Source organism: Cebus imitator, unplaced genomic scaffold, assembly GCF_001604975.1.
Source record: "Cebus imitator isolate Cc_AM_T3 unplaced genomic scaffold, Cebus_imitator-1.0 Scaffold198, whole genome shotgun sequence".
Lineage (NCBI taxonomy): Eukaryota > Metazoa > Chordata > Mammalia > Primates > Cebidae > Cebus > Cebus imitator.
The window spans coordinates 3529749-3555805 of NW_016107513.1; the positions used below are offsets into that span (position 1 = coordinate 3529749).

Genomic DNA, 26057 nt, shown 5'->3' on the forward strand with positions numbered 1-26057 from the left:
GTGTGTGAAGCACGCAGGAGAGCGGTGTGCAGTTACCGGCTGTATCCTTCACTCCTGCTCCTCACATTTAATGAGATTGGCAACAATAAATTTGTCTTTCCAGGTGTGATGGTATGTATTTCTATGCTTCATTCTCACTTCACTTTGAGGAGCTTCCAAAAAAATTTTTATGGGCACAAAAAGGAGGTTTGGGATTCCTTCCCAGTTTTTAAATCATACTGATACTTGTGACTTTAGGGGCATATGCATTGGATTTTATTGCTTTTGTTGTTTTCCTCACAACTGTGGCAGGAAAAGAAGATGACAACCACTGTCAGTTTCTGAGGCTGGTTTACCTGTATTGCAAAGACCTCTACTGAGACAACTAACTTGTGTAACTCACGAAGATTAATTGCACAACATAAGGAGCCAAAAGACACGCAACCTAGATTGGACTGTATTACCTAGTTTAGCCTATCTATATAGTGCAGCTGAAAATGGCAGAATCATCCAAAGGTCGGAGGGTTTGGGATAGTCTGAGTGTAAGTTGAGAAAATAATGTGACGGATTCCTTCATCTAGGCACACTGAGCTCTCTTTCTCATTCCTGGGTACCGTGAGGTAGTGTTTCCCATGTCATGGCAAGCCACGCATCCCTCCTGGGTCCCTTAGTGGCTAGCCATTTACCTGTAAGCAGGGTGTAAGTTTCCAGTAATAATGACAAATCTCTCTTGTCCTCACTAACGGCCGAGATTTGGGGATGGGAGGCTTCAAAATAAATTGAATGGAGAACTTGATTCACTGATTAGTGGACTTATGAATGCCATTTTCTAGGGTAGTAATAATATTACCTCACTGGGCAGCTACTCCATCTTAGAGCCTGTGGATTTGACAATTTTCTGGGTGACACATGACAGGGAAGAAGGGTACTTCCACACACCTTTGAATGTGTTTTCTTACTTTCCTCTTGGAAATAGAAAATAAAAAAGCAGCACCCTTCCCCCACCACACACACAGACACATACACTCTTGCTGAATATGTTCTCTGCCCATACCTACCCCCTTCCCAACCTACTCCCACTTTCAACAGAACCCACACTCCAGAAGATTTAATATATCTGGAAGACTTTCATTCGCATTGTCGTCTCTTTAAAGAAAAATGAGGACAGGTGGATTTAGGAAGCGCTTCCCCCTGCTCCAAATAGATACTTAAATATGAGTGATCGTTTGGAAAACTGGCACATGAGTGAAAGCCTTTCACTGCTGTTGCAGTCTTTTGGCCTCAAAGCTGCTGAGCCGTTTAAATAATCGCATAACACACTCTTGGTGGGTGGTGAGGAGAAAAAGAAACCCTTACCATTTCTTCCCTTGCCAGTCCTACCGTTGACAAGCCAAATTGATCTTTTAAGAGACCAAATGAATGTTCGCTAAATATATGTACACACATGGCTGCCTGGAAACATACTCCTTCTACAGAATGATTGCCTCAAATTTGAAGGAGAGTGCAGTAAAGACACCAGGTTGGAAGTGGGGTTGAAGGGCTGGGGGTGGAGTGGAGGTAGGATTCTGTGCATGCATGAGGCTTCATTTTTGTACCGCTGTCCTTTTGGGATTCAAGGTGTTCATCAGTATAATGAAGCGGGCTCATTGATTTATCATCTATTTGGTAATGTCATTGCATTTTTAGCTCCCTGTGTCTTTTTTGTCATTGGGTTACATTCAAGCACAGTAAGACCAACTTTAAAACCTCCTTACTCAACAGCTTTATTAGTTATAGCATTCCATGACCTTTCTCAACATTCTTAAAGAAAAAGATACAGTGTAATGTCGCTTTACTTTGCTTATTGTCCTTTGTTGGGGTGAACAAAGCATTTTCTACAGTGGCTATATCACATAATTATACAGCTTTCAATAGCAGTGTCTTGGCACATATCAAAGTTCAGAGGAGCCTTTAGAAAAAAAAAAGATGTTTTGTGGCAGCCTAGGGAGGGTCTCATCTTTCCTTCAGAAAATAGTTCAAGGCTCTTCTGTCAAGCTTCCCTACTTAGAGCTTTTTCTCCTCCTGCTTCATAAAGTTTAAAGGGGATTCAGTGGAGTTCTATGATCTATTTCCTTTGAAAGATTGTTCCTCGGCACAGAGAGGCCCTTTGACTTCAAGAGTTCACAGATTCATGTCTTTAGGTATCATATGTCTGACCTTATCAGTTACTCCATTTAATGTAGGAGAAAAAGTCTCAACTCTTTGTGTTTGTCTGTTTTGCCTCTGTGAAATGATTTGCTGAAAAGACCATCCTTTTTAACACACCACTGAGAGGCCGTTTCTGACTGTAACCTACCCTGTGGCTTTTCTCTCTTTAAAAAAAAAAAAAATCGTCCTTGTGTTTTGTGTATGGATGAGTTCACAGTGAGAATAGAATTATACAAGGGCAGGCGCACACACAAAAAAATCTTTGCTTTCCTCTCTCACCTCCCGCACCCCCCTCCCAATGATCTATTGGCTCTCTTGGCGGCTGTACCCCAACAGGCGAAGCCATTTAGCAAACACAGAGGTAGCGGCTGTGGCGCTGGGACAGTGGTGGGTTTTCCCTTGCTTCGACCTACCCCTAAGGCCTTCATAATTAATTGTCCTTCAGCGATGAGGAAAGTTCAGAAACAGTGTGTGGAGTGATGCCTATTGTCTGATATTCAGTTCTCCTTGCCTCGCTTCTTTCTCTTCATCCCACAAAGGGTTATCAATGGGAGAAAGAGAGCAAGTTCTCTTCTGAGAGCCACTGGTGGCGGCTGTAGCTTTCAGTGGGATGTTATCATTGTGTTCAGCCCATCCTGGATTAAATGTCTGAAGAAGTTCTAACAACCTTTTGAAAGACAGCCTGTTTATTTCGCCTAGATGAAACAAATTCATTTAGCAAACCAAAGCTTGTTCGAAGTTGGTGATCCCTTTTCACATGTCAGATAACATTTTAGATCAAATTTCTTCATTTTTAACCCCCCCCCAACAACACCAAGAATGTATTTAACCTGAACTGTTTGGTTCTTTGTACAGGGCAGAAATTCTAATGACCATTCAGTTATTGCTCTTAAATACATCAATATTAATTTATAACAAAACATTTTTTTGCAAACATTCCTTTTGATGAAGCATCCAAGTTTTATACTTGAAAGTAGATAATTAGTTTCAAAATATTATTTCTCCTTCAGTGACTGCCTTCAGCCAATCTTCAATTCTATCTTGTAAGATGACGTGAAACAAACACATTTTGTCTCCCTGTATCCCCCAATTTTTGGCTGAGACACAAAATAAAGATGCAGTGTCGAGATAGCTATTTGAGAAGGGTAGGGAAAAGAGAACCGTCTATTAATGATCATTATACTACTGTTCCTGTTAAATAGGGTGAAGCCAAGAAAAACAAATATAATCGTTCTTCTGAGGAGCAGTTGAACTAGCAAATCGCAGAGGTTTAAGATATCTACATTGTTGTGTTTGTGGCAACTTCAAGGCTGAAGGGAACCATATTTAAAGGCAATCTCTGTGTCTCTTATAGCAATGTCTTTTGGAGGAAGTGACCGACAGGATGGCCAGAATCGATTCTGCCCCCTTTGCTCTTTGAAAACAATTTCACAACAGACCTTTTGGTATTTAAAGAGAACCTGTATATGGAAGTTGACACAACTAATATAGTCATACCAAAAAGGGGGTCATAAAAAATTAAAGTTCTTCTTATGAATCTTTCATGAGAAGCAATGAAAAGGGACACTAGTGCAGCCAAGTTCTTTGTGCTACAAGCTCTTCTTCCGGGCTCTGAGCTATTGTTCTTTCAGCTCCTCAAACAGACTTTCACTTTCAAACTGACAAAAGTCACTTAAAAGCCAGACAGCTGTACTAACACACCCACCTTACTGAGCCAGAGCCACTGGCAGGTGACAAGGCCTGCTGAGAGACCTTGTTGAAAATGGGCAGGGGTGACTTTCTCATGCCTTAACGTTGCTTTCGCACTCACTTTGAGATGGCCCATTGACTGCTCCTTCGTATCCGCCCAACCCCAAAACAGGCTCCCCAAAATATGTTGTGCGTTTTTCTTTGCAGTGTGCCACATGGAGGCCATGATTGTATTTCTGTCTTAGGCTTGTGTGGCTAGGCGTGGGTTCCTGTAAGTTTGCGCACTTCTAGCAGAAGACAGGGAGTTTGACTCACAAAACTCTCTGCGGCCTCTTTTCCTTTTGCCCCTCCCTTCAGTTCAAATCTCGCTTAAGCTTTTTTCAGATTTCTGCTGCCTCACTAGGGTTGGACAGAAAACACCCACCAAAGATGGACACAAACGTCCCCTTCGGATTTAAGATCTAGACAGAGATCGTTAGTTGGGTAGTCCTGCCTGCATCCCAACCCTCAGGGCAGCAGCCGTCGTGGGCCGTGGGAGGCCTCCCTGTGTGCGCATTACAGGCCTCCCCTCCCCTGTCACCTTGTGTACAGTCTGGTCTGTGACACTGATGGTGATTATGTCATTATTTTGCTCTGGGGGCCCTGGCACATCTGCAGAGCCCAAGCACATCTTCTTTGTTGCGTTGGCAAATGTCCCACGCCGCAAATGCTTCATTAGCCCTGCTGCCGGCCTCCTTGCCAGACGCCTGTGCCCAAATCCCGGCTTCTTTTTGCTCCGTTCTTTTGTGTAGCTGATGATCATGTATTCATCTTCCTAGTTCTTCCCCATTTTCCTCGACTTCTGAACTCCAGATGTCCCAGTTTTTTGCCCAAATCACTCCAATGTCGACAATGAGAAACAAAGTGACTCTTTACCCTTGAACCCTTCCCCACTCCTGACCACCTTTCCTACTTTTTTTTTCCCCAAAATGAATAGTGACTTTGAATAGTTCCCCACCGTGAGGACTAACGTTTTCAAACTTGCAATTTGAAAAGTGATTGCTTCCAGTTTATGATGAGAGACAGGGTTAAAATGAGTTCAGCATTATTAGGTGTTGCTTATTATCTGCGGCTTTCCTCCATCCCCACCTCTGCCCCCTCCCTATTTCCTTGGCTCCTTTATTGGCATCTGTGCATTGCCACATTTTACCAATTTTCCAAAAGCACTTTGAAATGTGAGTACAGAAAATACTCTTCATGCCTCACTGTGCATGTTTAAGTCATCTGAAGGTTCCTTTCTCTAAGTGGAATCTTCATCTCCACTCAACCCTCTCCCAAAACCACTGCCTCCTCCTTCTGCCCCAGCCCTCAACAATGACCTATTATTAGATACTTAAAGTGATTAACACTTGGCTGTTTTGGAAACAGCTAAAACATTTCTTTCTCTAAAGCTTTATTCTATATATCTGACAGAGCCACAGCTTTGTGAAGGTGTGCTGGTTTCTACGTTAGCTGCAGTAAATTTTAGAGCTTAATATCTTGGGCTGTCATGGGTACTACATAATTGGTATGTTTAATTTCCCCTTAAATTTGAATTAATTGATCTGTGTTAGCATATTACAAGCAGGTTCTCCAATAGCGTTTCACCAGTTTTTAAATTCTCTCTAATGTAACAACATAAAATGATTTAAATGTCTCCATCTTGGAGCAAACCATAAGATTTTAGTTTTCGGGTATAGTCAAAGGAGTTAAGTGTATATTTTATAGGAATCATGGTCAGATCACTGCCATGAATTGTAATTCAAAATTCAAGACAAAGACTCTGTTCAGGATTAAAGAAAACTTCCTCAGAGGAATGACTTGCCACATTGTACCAGGCTCCTGAGATTTTCAAATCCCTCTCAAAGAGGGGCACAAGAATATGCATGTTGCAAATATTAGGACCAATGTAGCCAACAACGTGAGGAGAAAGGTGGTCAGAGAAGATGGGTGGGCTCCCCAACCATCCATCAGCCCTGGGCAGGGATCATATTGGGAGAGGCTGGTCCCTGTCATTGAATCATTTTCAAAAGGCTCGAGATGTATCCAAAACATTCCTAACCTCCCAGTTGCCCACCATTATGGTTTTATCACCCACGAGTTTACTTAAACCTTTTTTAAACTTAACCTCATTCTCAGAATATACCACTCCTTAAGATAATAATTCTCTAAATGTACTACCTGCTGAGAAAACAGTATCTTCTTTTCATGGTTTTAAAAGTGATTCCCCTAGAACTCCACAGGGATATCCCTTGTTATAATATCCTGGGATTTGTGAACAGGGTTGTGTCCATATTCTCCATTTCCTTTCTGATTTTATAGACTTTGATCATTACTCCCTCTTAATCTTCATCTCTCCAGATTAAGGAGCTCTAATCCTTTTTAAAAGCCTAATCTCATACAGTAAGTAGGCTGCCCCGGATCATTTTAGCTGCCCTGTTGTAATGCGCTCCAGCCTGACTGTGTTTTTCTGAGGGACGGTTACAGTTACTAACCCACGCGGCAGAGCTCCAAGTGTGGACAGTCATGCCACAGTTTGGTGATGGTGCCTCGTGCACAGCCAATGGGACTTTTTTGATTATCCCAAAAGTTTATCCTCAGAACCTGGAATTCTTGAGTTGGATCTCAGTAATGCTGATTGGTTAAAATGATCCTGGGAGACCAGCTGATCAGACTCTTGGCAAGTACTCTGGCAAATCTGATTGTGTGTACAGGACATACCCAGCCAAACAGAAAATAGGCAGATCCACCTCCAGGTGTTTTCAGTGTTCTTATAGATCAAGCACTGGGGTATCTGACATCATGAGGAGATAGCCTTAGTCTTGAACTTGAGCCTGTAACAATGACAACTCTGTGGGAAAGCTCTAGTTTCTGCTTTATTTGGTATTATTTTCAGGCAGGAAATGAAATGTTCACCTGCAAGTAGCCAATATTTTATATAAAAGCATCCCCTTGAAATCTTATAAAGAAAATGCTTTGGGGAATCTTTCCACTATCAGTGGTCCTGGATCAATACCAATGTAGAATTTAGAGAGTGGACTCTCCAGCCAGGCCCTGGGATCAAATCCCAGCTCTCCTGCTTTCTAGCAGTGAAACCCTGGCAAGTGTCTTACCCTGCCTGTAACTCAGTTTTCTTATCTGTAAAATAGGGTATGTAATAGTGCTTACTTCACAACAGAGTTGTTGTGAGAATTAAATAAATCTACACGTGTATTAGCCAAAGTAAGTGCTGTATAAGCATTCATGTGTATTCATTTGCAGAGCCAAATATATTTCACCTTGTTGCTGTGATATCTGTAGTCCAACAATTGCACCATTTCCTGCTGACCCTAAATAGGAAAGTAAACAAATAGGCAATGAGGGAGCTCTCATCAGAATTGGGAAAAATATTCAGCATAAAACTGGTTTTCATAAGAGCAAGGGTTCCTGCTCTGAATGTGACTGAAAATGCAACACTAGCCTGGAACAGCTTCAGGACTCTGCGGTCATCTGTTCCAGATGAGAAGGACAGGATGAGATGCCAGGGGGTGGTGGAAGGAGTGCTGGACTGGAGGGCCTGGCTCTGGCCACACCTGCCTCATTGGGCTCTACTGTGTTCACCTTTTGGAAAGTGATTAAGATTAAACTCAAGAGTTTCGTTCTAGCTCTGAAATTTTTTGACTCTAGAATAGAGGGGCAGTTTCATTCTAGCTCTGAAATTTTGTGACTCTAGAATAGAGAGGCATTCTGTATTCTCTAAATAAAGTATCTTTTGAGTCTTGGTCATGATGCAAAGCTTTAAGCAGTGAGTATAGAGGCCCTGGGAATCCAGATGGCTTCCATGTGGGGCCCCTTCTATCCTGGTGACTCTGCTGCAGCTTAATTATCTCAGTCAAAATCTCCAGGGTGCCTATTTGCATTTTCTCCCAAGGCCCTCTTTTCAGATCTAAATCTCAACAGTGCCCTTGGAGACATGGTAATTCCCTTACTGGGATTATAGAGACTACTTTTTCAAATTCATAAACAATTTATTGACTGAATTGGCACTATCATTAGACTTGCTGCTCACTTTATTTGTTGCCTTGGCTGGGGTGGCCAAACAGTGAGGAAATTTGTCAGTGAAGCCGTCATGCCATTGGGTTTTCTAGGAGGTAGTACAGACTTGAACAAACTAAGTGTCCCCACACACATTCCATGCAGGCCTCAACACAATCAGCATTTGTAATATGCATTAACCTCTATATAATGTACATGTCCTCTCTTTCAGAGCAGAATTGGCTGGGGGTTTTTATTCTTTTACTTTTATTTTTTGAGACAAAGTCTTGCTCTGTTGCCCAGGCTGGAGTACAGTGGCGTGATCTCAGCTCACTATAACCACCACCTCTCAGGCTCCGGGTATTCTCTTGCTTCAGACTCCTGAGTAGCTGGGATTACAGGTGTGCGTCACCATGCCTGGCCAGAATTGGCCGTTTTAGATGATATAACTACCTTCCCCACTAAGCCTGCTTGGTAGTTTTTGCAAAAGCAACACCACTCGTTTCTTTAAATATTCCCCAAATGATAGTCATTTAGATCATAAAAGTCTTTTCCTTTGGGATTGTTTTGTATGTGTGAGAGTTTGGGGTTGGGAGGTATTGAATCCCCAAACAAGCCATTTGGATATGTATTCTTCATATTTTTTACAGCTACTGCACCTAAGTTCTGTTTTCTTAAGGCTACTGCAACATTTTAAATTAGAATATGGTGCTAAAAGTGACTTTTAATAAAATATTCTCTGAGAACAAGGAAATACTTGGGCAGGGAGGGATGTTTCAAGTAGAGGTGATGGCAGAGAAATGACGGGAAACTGAAGTATGTAGAAGAGGCTCATGGTTTCAAGGCCACTGTGTTTCATTTAGAGCATCCATTTTCAAAGATTTATCATTTTCAGTGACCTGCAGGTGCACAAGATAATCTGTGTGTAGACACCTAAAACTGCCTTTCAACAGGGACAATCCTAGGTAGTGACAGCATCCTAGGATGCCCCACCCTAAACGTTACCTCAAGTCTCATTAGGTAGAAGTCTAGTGGACTTCCAAAAGCCCCTGAGTTCATTCTGCAATCTGCCTGCCTTTCCAATCTATTTACCTGTCTCGAAAAAGGGATTCCAAAGCCCTTCACAAGCTCTTAAGTAGCTTTTGAAATACAGCCCATCCTTAGTTTTGCAAAGGGTAATTGCACAGGAAAGGCCAATAGAATTCCCTAGAAATACAGAACAGAATTTCTCTGACAGAACAAAGATCTCGCAGTCAAAACCAAGAGATGGGATTGGGGCCAACAACCCCTAGCCTTTCCTAAAGCAACCCAGGTATTATTTAGGGTGTCATAAGCTATTGCCAGCAGGGTGCCAGCATCCCCCATGAACTGGTGTTCTCTGAAGCTCTGTCTGATTTCCTACCATCTGTATCACAAGCGCTTTCTTTGGTGCTATGAGCAATCCCGTTCTCATTGCAACCTGCCTGAACCCCACTTCCTAACAGCTTCTCCCTAGGCTCCTTACTCATATTGCTCCATCAGTAACACTACAGGGCACACAGACTAGTTTTAATATTAGCCTAAGCAAAGCTTAATTATGAAGGTAAAGCTGTGGCAGAAAACAATCACGTAATGCATTCTCAAATGAAACAGGAGTAACTGTGGATTATCTGTGCCCCAGCTTCCCTTCATGCAATATTGGAGTGTTTGTGCTGTGTTGTTTTTGGATAATCTCCCATCCAAGCATGGTACCAAGCTTGGCCCTGCTTCTTTTACTACCTCACCCAGTAATTGTAGCAAATGTTCAACTTGAAGCACTGTCAGCTTGTCTTGAACTCAGACACCAGTGGCATCAAATTTATGGGGCTGACTGAAAGGAAAATCTGTTAACACTATAAAGGGACTGGTATATGATTGCAGGGCCTATTTTTCCATCTAAGTATTGAGCTGATTTGTCAGATGTGTCATGAAGCGGGATACATTCTTCCGTTTAGCACATTTAAATATTTACTGGCAGGAAAGCTCCCAATTAAAGGTTCCTAATCTGAGCAGGGTAAGACTGAACTCTTCCTGGTCCTTGACCACCATGTGTGTGGTTTATTAACTCTATTCCCATAGACATAGGCAGCCTAAACTACATCAGAGGAATGGTGTGACATTGCAGTTCAAATTCAGGTGAATCAATCCCAGCTATCCTGCAAGAACTGGTGTACCCACCCAGTGAGGCACCAGGATCAGTGCAGAATGAAAGACCATTAGACCTCTAGCAAAGTTGTTAGCCCTCAAGTTTCACTAAAAGCAGGGGGGCTGGCAAAGTATGGCCTATGGGCAGACCTGCCCCTCAACCTGTTTTTATGGCCCCAAGCTAAGAATGGCTTAAATTTTTAAACAGTTGTGAAAAAGAGGAAGAATATCCAACCTAGACCAAATATGGCCCATAGAGCCTATGTATTTATTATCTAGCCCTTTACTGACGAATTTTGCAACCATTGGCTGAAGGTTTTTTCTCTCCTTTGTGGGACATGAACTCTGAGATTCCTTCTAGTTCTCAAGTTCCAAAATTCTATGATTCTTTGATGGAGAATAGTCTTGGTCCAGCGCTTACTTGAACAGCCTAGCAGATGAGCAGTTTCTGCACAGTGCTTCTAGTTGTTTTTAAGATCTTAAAAGTATCTACGTAGTATCTCAGGGGGAGAGAAAGAGGTATTAGATTTGAGTTTTTGATGCTTTTTCTTTGATTTTGCTTGCACATTAGTTTGTTTAAACTTGGAATCACTTTTGAGACCTAAGCAGAGTTAGGGAGGGAAGGAAAATTTACTTCATTACAACCAATGAAGTGACAATTATGTTTCCTAACACATATAACACCAAGACTTCCATGTGTGAGCAAATAAACTAGCCACTTTAAGCATGTTCACTGAACCAAATTTCAGACCCAAAAAATAATTTTGACAGTCTCTCATTGACTTGTCATTCTGCTCCTAGCAAACTAGTACTATCTTTTCTGGGGCTGTGGAAGAGATGGCTTTATTTACCTCTATTTCTATGTGTAGATTTGCCAATGGAATACTTACATAATTTAAAATGTATGCACAATTTATTAAAGGTAGACTAGAAGATGTTAAGACATGCTTTTCTATTACCCTATTACATAATTAATCAAAATGCTCAACTCTAGCACATTGTTGATAATTATATAATATTTTAACAACACATTATGTTATCAACATCACAATGTTGTAGAAATTTTATTGTTAATTCTGTATTTTCTAAATACCCACTCTTTTTTTTTTTTGAGACGGAGTTTCGCTCTTGTTACCCAGGCTGGAGTGCAATGGCGCGATCTCGGCTCACCGCAACCTCCGCCTCCTGGGTTCAGGCAATTCTCCTGCCTCAGCCTCCTGAGTAGCTGGGATTACACGCATGCGCCACCGTGCCCAGCTAATTTTTTGTATTTTTAGTAGAGACGGGGTTTCGCCATGTTGACCAGGATGGTCTCAATCTCTTGACCTCGTGATCCACCCACCTCGGCCTCCCAAAGTGCTGGGATTACAGGCTTGAGCCACCGCGCCTGGCTAAATACCCACTCTTAAAAGACAAAGACTCAAATTCAGGTAGAAAAATAAAGAAGATACTCAGGGTGTATCTCTGCCCTTCATTCATCCTGTGGTCAGAGAAGTCTGTGTGAGGGGTTTGGCCAATAGCAGCCCCCCAGATCCCCACACCGCAGACCAAAGTTCAGCTCCTATGATCCTTTTCCATGAAGTTCCCTTGTCCATTCAAGGTAGATCCTTAACCTCCCTCCTTGGCAGTTTCCATGTGACTATTCATTCTTTTTATTACACTTCCTCCAGGGGGCCATTTCCACCATGTCATATCTGGTTGCTATAAGCATTTATAAGGGCTGGTGTGGCATTGGAGGATGTCAAGCCATCTGACATGGAGGTGTACTGCCACAAACTCCATGTAGGTGACAGGAGAGACCTGCTTTCCTATTGCCACTGTTTCTGATGATCCCTACAGCTCTTTTGGTCTGGCTGACAAAAACCTTGGGGCTATTGGGTGGCTCATCACTTCTGCTCCTTCCCTAGCCTTTCCCTGGGTTTGCTTCCCCCAACTCCCACACCCTCTCACACATTAACATGACATTGCCTGGTGTGCACAGAACGAGAGCAAGCCTCCACCAGCTGAAACCTCTGATCCCAAACTCACTAGAGAGTTTGGCTTCGGGATTTTGGCAAGAAGGCCGATTGCCCATCAGGTCAGCATGAATAAAGATTTCTTTCTTCCTTTCTTTTTTAAAGTCGAGCATCAACTGAAACTGCTCCCAAAGCTCTGTCTCTCAAGACATTTTAACCCCTTTCACCTAAGCACATTTTCTATTCTGAATGTGTGGTATTTTGTTTTACTCTTTTCCTGTGAGATGACCAAGAAATCTACTATATGTAAAATTTGAAAGCCAAATAAATTCTAAACCAGTCTTATCATTTTTAAAGTATGTTTATCCAGCTTTGTAGTAGGAACAAGCAGACTGTTTGAAGGCCACATACTTTTCAAACCCTGGTTGCAACACGTCTGCCCCGTTTTGAAACTGTCTTTATCTAGCCGAGAAAACGAAAATCTATTTGACAAAGTGGCACTCTGGCCAGTTTATCTTGCAATATGGCTTTAGCTCACTGAGTCTATTGATTTCCTTAAATTAATGTTTACAGAATGCTACTGAATTTTGCTCAACAGAACATTGTTCTTTGGAAGCTTTATAAAAAAAAGATACTGACTGTTATTGCCATGTGTTTCTTTGCTTAGACCAAGGAAACACAGTTTTTAGGTTTTTTTTTAAGACAGCCTTGAACTATAGCCACTTCCTACAAGCGTTTACTCTTCACATATTTAAATAGGAAAACATGCAGCTAGAAAGTGGGTCCAAACTGCATGGGTATTAGACGAATCTAATCCTCTGTGGTTCCTGAAAGGTGAATGCCACGTGGAGCACTAGAGGGAGAGAGACTTTAGGCCTAAGCACAGATGTTACTGAAGATCCTTCCTCTGCCTCATTTGGGGTGATTCAGCAGGCACCTGAAATCAACTTCACAGCCAGTGCTCCCGGGTCCTACTAGTCTTTCCAAACACCAGCATCCTAATAAAATTCAAACACCATTTAGCCATTGGGAACTCTAAATATAACATCTTGCCCTTTGACCACGGTGTTCAGTGTTCAATACACAAAAGCTAATCTCTAAAGATGATTTTAAAACTGACCTTCCCAGGGAAGTACACATATCCATTCAGCTACGAACAGTGCAGAAAACAGGATTTTGACTCATAATTGTGAAATGGCCAAAACAAAACGTAGGGAACACACAGCAACTTTTCTCAACTGGTTGACTCAGCCAACAAACTCACCCAAGCGAACCTCCTCAGAGCACCTCTCAAAACGGTGCTTGGCAGACATTTATTAATCACAGTGAAATGCCTCCGAGGAATTAGGGCTCCTCTTTAAAGGTTCAAACTTGTAAACTACCTTACATTTGGATGATATTTTACACTTCCCAAAGTGCATTCATGTTTGATTTCCCATTTGATCCTTCTCTGGAATGAGAAGGCACTGGAATAGAATCTCAGGATTCACCGTGTGTAGCATCCTGCACAACTCCTTCTCTTCTGGAGGGCCTGTTAGTCCCTGGCTGTACACACAGGATAAATGCACGCATGACTGCAAAAGGAGACCCTTAGTAACTGCATTTTGTGACCATATTTTATAGCTCCATGATTCTTCTTTTCTGCCTCTGGCAGGAGAGTTTAGTGTGAGTGAGACAGTGAAGAGGAGCAGCAATAATGTATCTGTTCTTGCCTTTTCATCTGATAATCTCTATGAGGAGTTACTAAAGCATCTGGGTTTATCCATTTAAGTCCACTCTGTCTGCAGTATAAGTCCCCGGCTTGTGCCACTGCTGTCAGGAGACAGGTCTCTCCTTGATCAATATTTACTTAACAAACAGCAGGGATGGGAGAGTTTGTTTAGAGGAATCATGTGCACACTAGGGTGAATGAATGCTCGGGAAAGTACTTCAACTGTTTGTCTCCTTCCTTAAGATCTTTGTGTGTGTGTGTGTGCACACACACGTGTGCAGATGTCCTTTCTCTTTTTAACTTCTCCAAAGACACTTCGAAGTCATCTAGAAAAATACCTCACTATGTATGATTGGTACATCATTATACCATTAAAGAGCTCATGATGCAGATTCAGGTTTTCAAACCCAGCAAAGTTTGATTCTTCTTTTGTGCTCTTGTATAGGTTAACCATTTGGAAAGACTCTTAGGGTAAACTAAATGAACAAGCATCTTCCTTTGACCCCTTCCAGATGAGAGGAAGGGAAGAAAACACAGATAACTATAAAGGCAGTTTGACAAGGCAACTCTAACTATGTATTTTTGATGGCATTACCTATATATTTTTAAAGGCCCAAAGGGACGAAAAGTAACTCTCTCCACGTTTTCAGAGCTGCTTGCCTAGTTGTCAGCATTAGATATAGTTAAGTCTAATAATATATATGAATTCCACGCTGTGAAAGTTTAGAGAGCACTGTTCTTTCAAGTTCTCTGAAACAATTGTTTGAAGGATCAAGTCAGCGCCTTCAATGCACTTGACTTGTAGGCATCTGGGGCTAGATGGAGGGGTTTTGTTTCTGGGTGTGGGGAGGAGCCGGGGGGCGGCTGGGGGAGTTATTTATTTATTTGATTTTGTGAATCAGAGTTGTAAAAGCCATCTGAAATATTCATGCAGAATAGTCTGAGAAGCCCGCTTCTGTTTTATTTACTGCACAGTAGAACAGCCACAGCGGATTAGTTCTACAATACCCGTAACAAAAGCCCAACAGCTGATGCATGTGATGTTAGGAGGTGACAAAACAGTTAAAGTATGCTGCTGGCTACAGGCAAGCAGTCAGCAGATGCAGACAAAAGGGTTTGTGACAAGAATAACTCTCTCTCCAAGGCGAGCAGTGAAGAGTATCCAAAATACCAGTACCCTTTTCTCCTTGACATTGTCTTCTTACAGTCAGCATTTTATTGCCCTTTTATAGTATTAAAAAAAAAAAATGGAGGAAGAAGGAGGAAAACCCACATACAAACTAATTCACCAAAATACTAGGCAGGATTTTACATTCGTTAGCCATCCTGCCGGTACACATGCGACCTTTTCCATTTCTCCATTAAAGCAAGTTTGAAAAAAAAAATTAGCTTGAAAGACCAACTGTGAAGATGATTTCCCTTGATAAGTTTGTAATCTATTGATAGGCTTGATAGGCCATTGGAGTCTTTGGTTATGGCTTGGGGGGCGGGTAGCTAGGGAAAGAAGTCGATGCCTGGTTTGTTTTCTGTCCATTTCAGTGAAGATCATTTCAGTGATGCAATGAGGCCAGAGGGCCAATTTTTAAAGGGGATTGAGGATGGAGGAGTGTCCGTGGAGAACAGAGCAAGGGGCAAGGTTTAGGTCCCCCGCAAGAGGCTGATGAATGAGCTTACGGACAGTTCAGAGGTGTGAAAAATCAGCTTCTCTGTCTCCAGAAAATAGGAGAGGCTGTCTTCTTTTTAACCTTTGTAATTCCCCTTCTATTCTCTGTGACATTCATTCAGCTGCCAAGAGCGTTTGGCAAGGTTTGGGCCAGCAAGCACACTTCCAGTGACCGCTAACCTTGGTATGTCCTGACACTTATGATGAGTATCTGCAGGACACAGAAGGCAGGCAGCCTGCTATGTCAGGCTTTTATTATGTACTGCAGAGGCTAGGGACAGTCAGTTTAATAAAACAAATCATCCTTGAAGGTAAAGCAACTGGGAAGAGGAGGAGGAAGAAGGGGGAAAAAATGTGTCTTTGCCACTCATTCCGATGGAAAAAAAAAAAGAACAGCAAAACAACCACCCAGCCAACACACGGTGTGTGCGTGTGTGTCTGTGTGTGTGCATATGTGTGTGTGCGCATGCAACCCAGCTGTGGACTGGGCAGACTTGAAAACCTCTTCTCATATTCCGCATTTCATGGAAGCCCACAAGGCCCTTGTTTGCTCTGAGGAGATTCAAATACAAACTGTGATGAAATTGGTAGAGGCTGATATCCAGCCCCCTTCAAATGTATGCATATCTTCAAGTACCTCATTACTTTATATTCTCCCCCAGTTATCAAGGCAAGACCATCTGGGATGAGGTTCCTATATTGGGATGCCTTTTTATCAAAACAAAGTTTCCACTCTCCTCTCCTGAGGAACGCTGGGCAAAGCAGCTCCCACAATAGCCTCAGAGCTCCAGCCAAAGACTTTGGAAGCCTTTTGTTTTTTCCCTGTGGCATGTCCAAAGGCACGGCCTTCTCCCCTCCTCCCCTCCTCCTCCCAACCACCCCCCCCCAGCAGCCTGCATTGTCTTGCATTCCAGTGACTTGATTGACTGTTACCACCTGATGCTGAGGAGATACTCTAGTGCTCATTCTGCAGATTGTTGGGTTCTATTAAAAGAAACCTAGATAAGGGATTACTTGTCACTAAGGGATTTTCTGCAGATGTTTATTGGTGATTGGAAAGCCATTAGGTGTGAAGAGGTGCAGAAAAATATGGGCAACATCATTCTGATAAGGCTGATCTCTAAGATGCTCCCACAAAACATCAGAAAGTCCCCCTCTTCTGTTCACTGGAGCTGGGAGTTTTCAAGCAGAGGCAAGGGTCTCTTTTTCCATGGGTGATGTTTCTACCTGTTGATGAAATTCACTGGCATCCTCTCAGAAGATTCAGAAGATCAGTTGCTACCCAAATGTGTACCTCTGGGAGCCACCAAAGACATGAGCTGCTCCAGTGGTTTAGTATCTCATTATAACTTTTTTTGTGTGTGAGAGACAGAGTCTCGCTCTGTCGCCCAGGCTGGAGTGCAGTGGCACAATCTTGGCTCACTGCAACCTCAGCCTCTTAGGTTCAAGCAATTCTCCTGCCTCAACCGCCCGAGTAGCTGGGATTACAGGTGTATGCCACCATGCCAGGCTAATTTTTTGTATTTTTAGTACAGATGGGGTTTCATGGTGTTAGCCAGGATGGTCTCAATCTCCTGACCTCATGATCTGCCCACCTTGGCCTCCCAAAGTGCTGGGATTACAGGCGTGGGCCACTGCGCCCGGACTACTTTCTTTCATCTAGTCCAGTCCATTGCATAAGTATTGCCTCAAAGTAAACACTATATTATCTAATCATTTCATTTGTTCACAAAGAATTCATTCCTTCCCAAACATAAACCAGTAACCAAAGTTTCCTCCTGGGCCTCTTTTATACCATTCCCATTTACTTTGAAGTTACTAGCTTCTCTGTGGTTTCTCAAGATTACAGAGGCATAGCTTTTCAATGTTTTGGTGCCTCATATAAATAGTAGAAATTGCTGAAAAAGCATTAAAATCCTTCAGTTACACCTCCCTCCCTCCCTTGGTGCCGATGTTCTAGATGTCCCTCTTCTCCCTCCTCTGACGATTTTGGACAATGTCCACTCTTCCCCTGTCCACAGCTCCCCAGACCTCCTGTGCAGTTCTTGGTATGGGCAGGGCTTCCGGCCTTCTCTGGCTTCCCTGGGGCAGCTGCCCACACCTTCACCCCTCAAAGCTCTCTGTCACAGCATGCTGCATCCCTGAGTGCTCAAGGAATGTAGATTTTCATTGAGGCTGTATTGTCAATGGCAGGTGAAACCACCCTTTTTGAAATGTTTATTTTAATAAATGCCTATGATTGGCCAGGCGCAGTGGCTCACACCTGTAATCCCAGCACTTTGGAAGGCCAAGACGGGCAGATCACCTGCAGTCGGGAGTTTGACACCAGCCTGGCCAACATGGTGAAACCCCGTCTCTACTAAAAATACAAAAATCTGCCAGGCGTGGTGGCAGGTGCCTATAGTCCCAGCTCGGGAGACTGAGGCAGGAGAATTGCTTGAACCAGGAGGCAGAGGTTCCAGTAGCTGAGATTGTGCCACTGCACTTCAGCCTGGGTGACAGAGTGGAACTCTGTCTCAAAATAAATAAATAAATAAACAAACAAACACATGCCTATGATTATGTTTCTGTAGCATTTGGCTAACAACTCCCAAGGAGTGAGAGTGGGTAGCTGCACTGCCTCACTGTTCTCCAACCACATTCTCTCACTCAGTAATGCTCATTTGATAAAATGTAAAGGATTATCTTTGAGGGTGGAGTTGACTGTACTAAAAAAATTGCTTCATAAATTTTTATTTGGATAAGGTGAGTGGGAGAGCTAAGTGCTCCTCCAACAAATACTCATATATACAGGAAATTTGGGAGGAAATCACCCAAGGTCTGTGGAAAATCCACATGAATTTTCAGCAGAGAATGGCCCTTGGGGTTTATGGTTTTGCACATTCATGGCAGACAAGGCAGCACTTTGAAGGATGTTCCAGGCAACATTGGGAACTGTGTCCTAAGAAAGTGGGCCACTGTGAAAGTCTTTGGGAGGGTCTGCTCAAATAATTACATTTTTAAGACTGATTGGTGCCAAATGAAGTCCCTTTCATTTTTTCTGTGGAGTTATTATTTTTTTTTTATAAAGGACAATTGACTTGCCACTGGGAGCAATGAACTCCTTTTTCTAATTTTAATTGTGAAAAACAGGGATGTTGGGTGATGATTCTGGTTTTCTTTATCAGTTACTACTATTATTAAAAAGTACATTGCACCAATGGTGGGGAGAAAGAGATGAAACATGTTCGATATTACAATACCTCCTTTTTACTTCGGTAAGTGGCATATCTGAACTTGGATGAAAAGTCTTTCATCTCTTGTATATGTGTTGATACATATGGCTACATGTACACCTGTGGTACATTTATGTCCTTGTATGTCTACACTTAATGTAAAAATGAAACTTTACTGATGTATAAGTACCCCCACTAAAAGAAATACACTGTCAGTGTGTACTTGGAAAATTATGAGTTCATGGATAATTCTGTGATTCCATTATGCTGGTGTGGGGATAGACAGACCTTGCTTTACTATGAGTAACTTACAAAGAATACAAAATAAGTACATCAGTAGCTACTGCTTTCCTTAGTCAAGAGATCAGATTATTAAGTAATTAAGAGAATACACATACATACACACACATAACCCACATACATATTAATTGCTGTGGAAGAAAAGCCTTAACAAGTTGGGATTCTAAAACGAATATTTGGGGAAAGTTTATTTTGGATGATAAGGACCTTGAGCAATTTCTTTACCCTCTCTGAGCCTCAGCTTTCCATTGTGTAATTGGGATAATAACACCTCAGAGAGCGATTGGGAGAACTGAATGACATAATTCACATTCAGTATATAAAACAGTGCCTGGCAAGTAGTAAATACTCAATAAATATTAGTTTGTATTATTAATATCAGCTGAATAAATCACTCTCTATTGGAGCAATTCTAATCTCAAGGTTAAGTAGTTTGTGATGTAATATTTTAGGATTAGTTTTGTGGCTTCATGTTAACACCATTATTTTACCCCTTTGTGTACATAGAGTACTTTATATTTCAGATTAATACACAACTTAGCATCTGAGTCAACAATCCTCTGATACAAACAGATAACTTGACATTTTAGAAGATTTTCTTCATTTAAAGCGTGGGTTTAATTTATAAAGGAGCCCAACGATTTGTAATTCTATTTTGAGAAAACATTTTGTTTTCATACTGGCAATCCAAAGGAAATAGGATTCAAATTCTGAAAAATTAATTGAACACTCTCTTCCAGATAGTACCTATTTAATAAAGTGAGGAATCCCAAAAGTCACATCCCATATTCCTATCCTAATATTCACAATGAAATCCTAGTTTTTCAGTAGGTCTGCGTGGATCTTTCACACACTCTTCTTAAAACAAAGCTGTCAACCCCTCATCACAATGCTGCTATATATAATGACTTTACATAAGAGAATAGAGGCCAGACATTTTTAGAAAATGCAGGTGCCATGTAAGCCCCTTTCTGCAAGAATGAACTTAGCTTAGTTTCCTTGGAATAACTATAGACTTGAAACTGAAAACTTTATTAATGCCATTGTCTCCTTGTATCAGCAGGTTCCAGAGAGATTCCTGGAAGTTGCTCAGATCACGTTACGGGAGTTTTTCAATGCCATTATCGCAGGCAAAGATGTTGATCCTTCCTGGAAGAAGGCCATATACAAGGTCATCTGCAAGCTGGATAGTGAAGTCCCTGAGATTTTCAAATCCCCGAACTGCCTACAAGAGCTGCTTCATGAGTAGAAATTTCAACAACTCTTTTTGAATGTATGAAGAGTAGCAGTCCCCTTTGGATGTCCAAGTTATATGTGTCTAGATTTTAATTTCATATATATGTGTATGGGAGGCATGGATATATTATGAAATCAGCTGGTAATTCCTCCTCATCATCTTTCTCTCATTTTCTTTCGTTTTCCATTGCAAGGGGATGGTTCTTTTCCTTCTGCTTTTAGTTTACTTTTGCCCAGGGCCCTTAACATTTGGACAGTTAAAATAGGGTTAATTTTCAGGGAAAAAGAATGTTGGCGTGTGTAAAGTCTATATTAGCAAGGAAGGGGATTTGTTAACGATGCATCCACTTGATTGATGGCTTATTGCAAATGGCGGTTGGCCGAGGAAAACCCATGATACAGCACAGCTCTACAGACAGTGATGTGTCTCATTTTTACTGCTAAGTTCTGAAAATCCAATGAAACCACTTCATACATTTAAGTATTTTGTTTGGTTTTAACTCAATCGGTAGCTTTTCCTTACAGGTTTAAAAATAATGCCAGTGACAGATGAGCGGCTCACTTTTCCAAAGTACCCCAAAAGGCCAAATTAAAAAAGAAAAACAATCACTAACTATCAAGCCTTTTCTAAGAAAAGTGGCAAACCCTGAAAGTAGTATCCGTTTCCTAGGGAGGCAAAGCAATTTTGCACAAAACCAGCTCTCTCAAGATAAGACTAGAAATTCACACCTGGTCTTCTAGCCACCTCTCTAAACTTTCAATTGGTTCTTCTTCATAAGTGAGCTTATATCATTCTTCATAAAGAAAAACCCTATAACTTGTTATCATTTTTCTTCAGATACTAAAAGGGACTAAGTTTCAAATTTACACTGCTTAACTTTCTTTATATGCTGAAAAGGATTATTTCTGTTTACTTAACACCTTTTTCCCCTAAAATACTATTTTCTGAATACTTTTCTCTAGTAAGGAATAAAGGAAATCCCAACTTGACCATAAAATTATTGCCTACACTAGAAGTTTGTTGACAGCTGTGAGCTGGCTTGATCTTCATCTCCTGAGAGGAACATGTGTATTTTCACATAGAATTCCACACTATCCTGATGGGTATTCAAAGTGGTGACAGTCTAACTCAGTGTTTCTTCTTTTTAGGTATAACATTTTAAAGTAGTTGATAATGCCTCTTCCAATTCAGAAGCTAATATTGACCAAAATGTGAGAAGAGTGTATAGCATAGGAAAATTTTGGGTTAACCCAAAAGACACAATTCCAGCACACGTAAGAAAGCTAGCTGCTATTTTATGCTTTCTTCCATGGTTCTCCTCTTTTTCCTTTTTTTCCCCTGCTTTTCAATGATGTACAGTGTCCCATACTTGCATTGAAAAAAATCATATGGCATTCACACTTTTTTTCTTAGGTGGGTTTTTGTGTGCAGATGCAGTAAGAATTCATTGTTCATCCTAAAACTGTTTTCCAGACCCCTCCTTTCCATTAGGTAATTTGATATACACCTCCTAAAATGAAACAGTAACAAATCTGGTATTTAGAACCTATAGAACATAAGTGCCATTTTTGATTCAATTTTAATAAAAATTACATTTGACTTTGGAGAATACAGGTTTTGACCCATGTGACTGACTAGCTGACCCAATTGCTGTAATTTAACGTCATTTATAAATTCTGCTGATGGACAGGAATGTATGAACTCAATTATTGTCAGCACAAAGCCTTAAAACCTGCTGACTTTAAATTAAATGGTGCAGTCCTATGATGCCCTGCACATCATCCAGGAAACTAACAGGGCCTCGAAGTGTGGACAGAGAGTGCAGCTGCATGGTCTGGAGGACCAGCCGCTTCACTCCGCACCCGCAGCCTCAAACATCTCTCAGCTCACACTCTCCTAATGCACAGAGTCATTAGATCCAATTTGTTATTTTTCGGACTTGCTTTAAAAAAAAAAAGAAGTTTGGATAATCATGACATTGGAATAAAGAGGGAAAAAATTCAATCAGCACAAAATAGGGAAGCAATCCTAACTTGCAGCCACGCTTTTTTGACTGGCTTCATTTAAAAGAGTATGGCATTCCGTGTTCATGTCAGTATTCCACTGGGTTTTTGCTGTTCCATGTAATTCATATTACCATTGTGTTGCCATTTGCAAGGTAAAAGGCAAAGCTGTAGTGTATTCACCTATGTAGACAGATTGCTAGGTATCTTTTTGATCTGGGGCAAGTTCAATATTGATTCCAGACTTATTTGGATTTTTTGGTATTGTTTTCCCCTCTCTTTCTAATTTAAATAGACAAATTAAGCAAAAGTATGTGTTCACAACCAAATGTTGATGCCCTTATCTACTGATAATATCCTTTCAATGTTCACTGAGGCATAGAAATTATTTCAGACTAGAAATTACGGCTTGAGGATAAACTCACCTCTTTGTTCTGAAAATAGAACTTTATCACTATGCTTTCCGGTGGTTTTCCCTTTCACAATCAAAATCTTATGCCTCCCAAGTGCATTGGAAAATGACAAAAGCCTGTCTCTCCAAATTCCTATTTAACAGTTTGGTGTTTTTTTTAAATCGCCATTTTTCAAATCTTAGCTCAACTCTCACCAAGTGAAAATTGGCTACTTGGGAGAAAGTTAACTTTCTCTGGTGGGACGGTGAAGAAGGATGAGGGACAGTTTATATAGGAAAAAAAAAAAAGTCTAAAGTCCATGTTAAACAACCACACTACCACTTATTTTCTGTTAACCCTAAATTATTTTTGCGTATATGCTTGAGGTTATAGTCTGTGCCTAGACCTAAAATGCACCAGCGGGGGGGATTTTTAAAAATCCTTCAAAATACCAGTTTTTCCCAACAAGTACAATTGTTGTTGTGCCTTCTGTGGCTTTCGATTTCATCTTTTTGACTTTATTTCCAATTACTACAGCTGCAATAAACACTAGATTTTTTTTCTGGCTGTTTGACATAACGTTGATAGCTATGCATATTTTGTGTCTTTTTAAAACAAAGCGGGAGAATACGTTTTTGAAGAAGAGAATTTTTAGAACAGTTTGATACCGCAAATTATTTTTTCCTCAATTGTTTGAGCAGCATTCGAGTTTTGAAAATTCTTGTAGAAGCCAATTTTTTGTAACTGTGGTGCAAATCTTGTGTTTTCTTAGCCTAATGAAAAGTAGTATAGAAGCAATATTTCATACCATGTGCTATATATGTGTGTGCAGATGTGTGAACATAAAAACACACACATATACACACATGTAAAAATATACATATATATATATGCGTGTGAAGTGGAAAGCTTACCTTTTCCTATCTAGATTTAAGAACCTATTTTAGACATTTGTTATGTTTTGTGAAAAGAATGTTCTATTTGCAACAAAACATTTAATTCTTACTGTATCTCTGGCTGTTTAATGAGGACGTTTCACATTAAATGGTAAAACACGTGGAAGATGTTAGAATGTAGTAATTATTTAAGTAAACGTTCACCCACATATTCCTGAAGTTTGCTTTGTGCCTCCGAGTATTATTTAATTAAAGTGTTTTATGTTTGCAGAATCTTTGTTACTGTACTAGGGGTGTGGGTGAATATCATTTTAAAAAATTTAAAAACAAAAAAAGCAAAACAGAAACACTAAAGCAAGAGGGGAACTTTTATAAAGCAATGTAAATATTTAACCTCATGGCTGTCATGATGTAAGACATGAGATTTTAATAAATAACTACATTCTCACGACATCTGTCGAATTTACTAGGAACACTACAGTGACTGTATAGACAGTTGAAAGCATTTTTGAAAATCCTGCTCTCTCCTTTTAAAAGTTAACAATCTCTTTTATCAGATGTCAAGGGCAAGGGTAATGCAGTTTCTGTGAATTTATGAAATTTCTTTTTCTATGTACATGAAGACATTTAGTAACAACCCCTTCCCATGTGCATGCACGCACATGCGTACGCACGCACACACACATGCGCGCGCACACACACACACACACACACACACACACTGTCATAAAGCTAAAGATTTGGGGGCTTTAAAAAATAGGATGTCCTCCAGAAACAATCATAAATTTATGAAAGAAAGAGTGGTTTACAGACTCCCCTGAAAGAAGCAGTGTATATGTGAAGACAGTGCAAAAATCTCTTTGCCATGTGTATTATAGCGTATTCATTGGTGTGAATAGTACAAATGTTTCCTTCTGGTACAAACTCTTGTGTTTGCAAATTATAAAAAGCATTGTTTTCAAAAAGCTCCCCTTAAAAAATGTAACTGGTTTATATGAGTAAGCAGTTACTGTATTGCACTTAAATGTTATGTTGAAGGAAATGCAGTTTTGTTTTCTGTAGATCTGTTGGTTGTAAACCATCTATAAAACTAAAGCTTAAATGCTCATATTCAGAGCTGGGATCAAAACTGGTATTTAACCTTTGCATCTTCTTATAATTGTACTTCTAAGAATATAACAGAATGTGGAAGTGTCTGGACTTTGAGTCTTTTCAACTGAGCCCTCTCTCAAATCTGACACCCCCCTCAAAATGCACAAACATCAGCAGAAAAGGCAAACATGCCTACCTTCTTTTGTGAAGATGTATTCATTCTGTATTTTTTTTAATATTCAATTCCTCCACAAAGGGGGAGAAAACATTTTAAAATTGTATATTACCACTTCAAATCGAAAACTAAGAAAAAATGTATTTGGGATTGGTCTCAGTGCTATCCAGAAGAATCAAAGGTCGTGGCTTCCCTCAATATTGTCCCAGCCATTTCTCATATGTATATAGTATAAACCATGACAAAACACTGCCTTTATATTATTTAGCAATATGTTGTAAATAGCATTATTAAGCTCTTTTTTGTAATAAAGACCATTTGATTTGAATATAGTACAATAACTGAACTGATAAAGTCAATTTTTGATTTGTTTGTTTGTTTTTTTTTTAGCTAGAGGCAATTTCAATTGTGGATTTTTGTTGTTGTCTATTGTTCTGAAGACTTTACATAATTTATTGGTTTAATTTATCCTAATTTATTTGATGAAGGTGTACAATTTTGTATTACCAAGGATGTACTGTAATATTAATTGATATGATAAACACAATGAGACTCCCTGTCCATATTAAAAAGAAAATAAAAAAGGTGCAGTAGACAATTGATTTTAAAGGAAAAGTAAAAAAATTAGTTTGGCAGCTACTAAATTTTAAAACAGGAAAAAAAAAGTTGTTGTGGGGAGGGTGGGAAAGGGGTTTTACTTTGTGTGTTTTAAGCTTTTGTATACTCTCCAAACTTTTACCTTTTGCTTTGTACCACTTAAAGGATACAGTAGTCCAATTGCCTTGTGTGCCTTCCATCTCCTCTTAAACTGAATGTATGTGCAGTATATATGCAAGCTTGTGCAAAATAAAATATACATTACAAGCTCAGTGCCGTTTGATTTTCTTAAAGAAACATGTGGCTTTTAATTTTTGGACCTGTATCCAGTTATAGGACAGTAGGGTACTTGTGCCTGTAATATCAAGTATGGAGATTTTCTTTCACTGCAATTCTTAATTCTGTTAGCCTAACGTGCAGCTCATAAAAACAACCTTTTTACTTTAGATGCTTGGAGTAATTACTTGAATTTCTCTCTCTGTAACATCTTCTTACAGGCTTAACTTTATTTAGCCCTCGAACTTTAAAAAAAAAAGTTTTAGCTCAAAGTAACATTTTACTCTTAATTCAACAATTATTAATGTCGAATGATTCTAAGAACAAGGAAAGAGGTTCCCAAAAGTCACAGAATGGCAAATATATTACTTAAAATATGGGGATTCGGGCCTGTACTGTTCTTACCTTGGATGAACTCAGAATTAAGTACTAATGTAAATTTTCAAAACCTTCTATAATGTTTCTCTTGACATGGCTGGCGGCGTGTTCCGTACT

The 26057-nt window shown here is 40.4% G+C and overlaps 1 protein-coding gene across 6 annotated transcripts in view; it reads left to right on the forward strand.

The window, feature by feature from the left end:
* PROX1 (prospero homeobox 1) overlaps window positions 1-25558 on the forward strand; it is a 52873-nt gene extending 27315 nt beyond the window's left edge. For 3 of the 6 annotated variants that reach the window (XM_017547527.2, XM_017547528.2, XM_017547529.2), the window contains exon 5: window positions 19955-20194. In XM_017547527.2, the coding sequence (XP_017403016.1) occupies window positions 19955-20143 (189 nt within the window). In that variant the 3' untranslated portion in view covers window positions 20144-20194. Of the gene's footprint in view, window positions 1-19954 lie in introns of all 6 variants that reach the window. The other 3 variants (XM_017547531.2, XM_017547532.2, XM_017547530.2) reach the window with 2 other exon arrangements.
* Window positions 25559-26057: the final 499 nt, after the last annotated feature.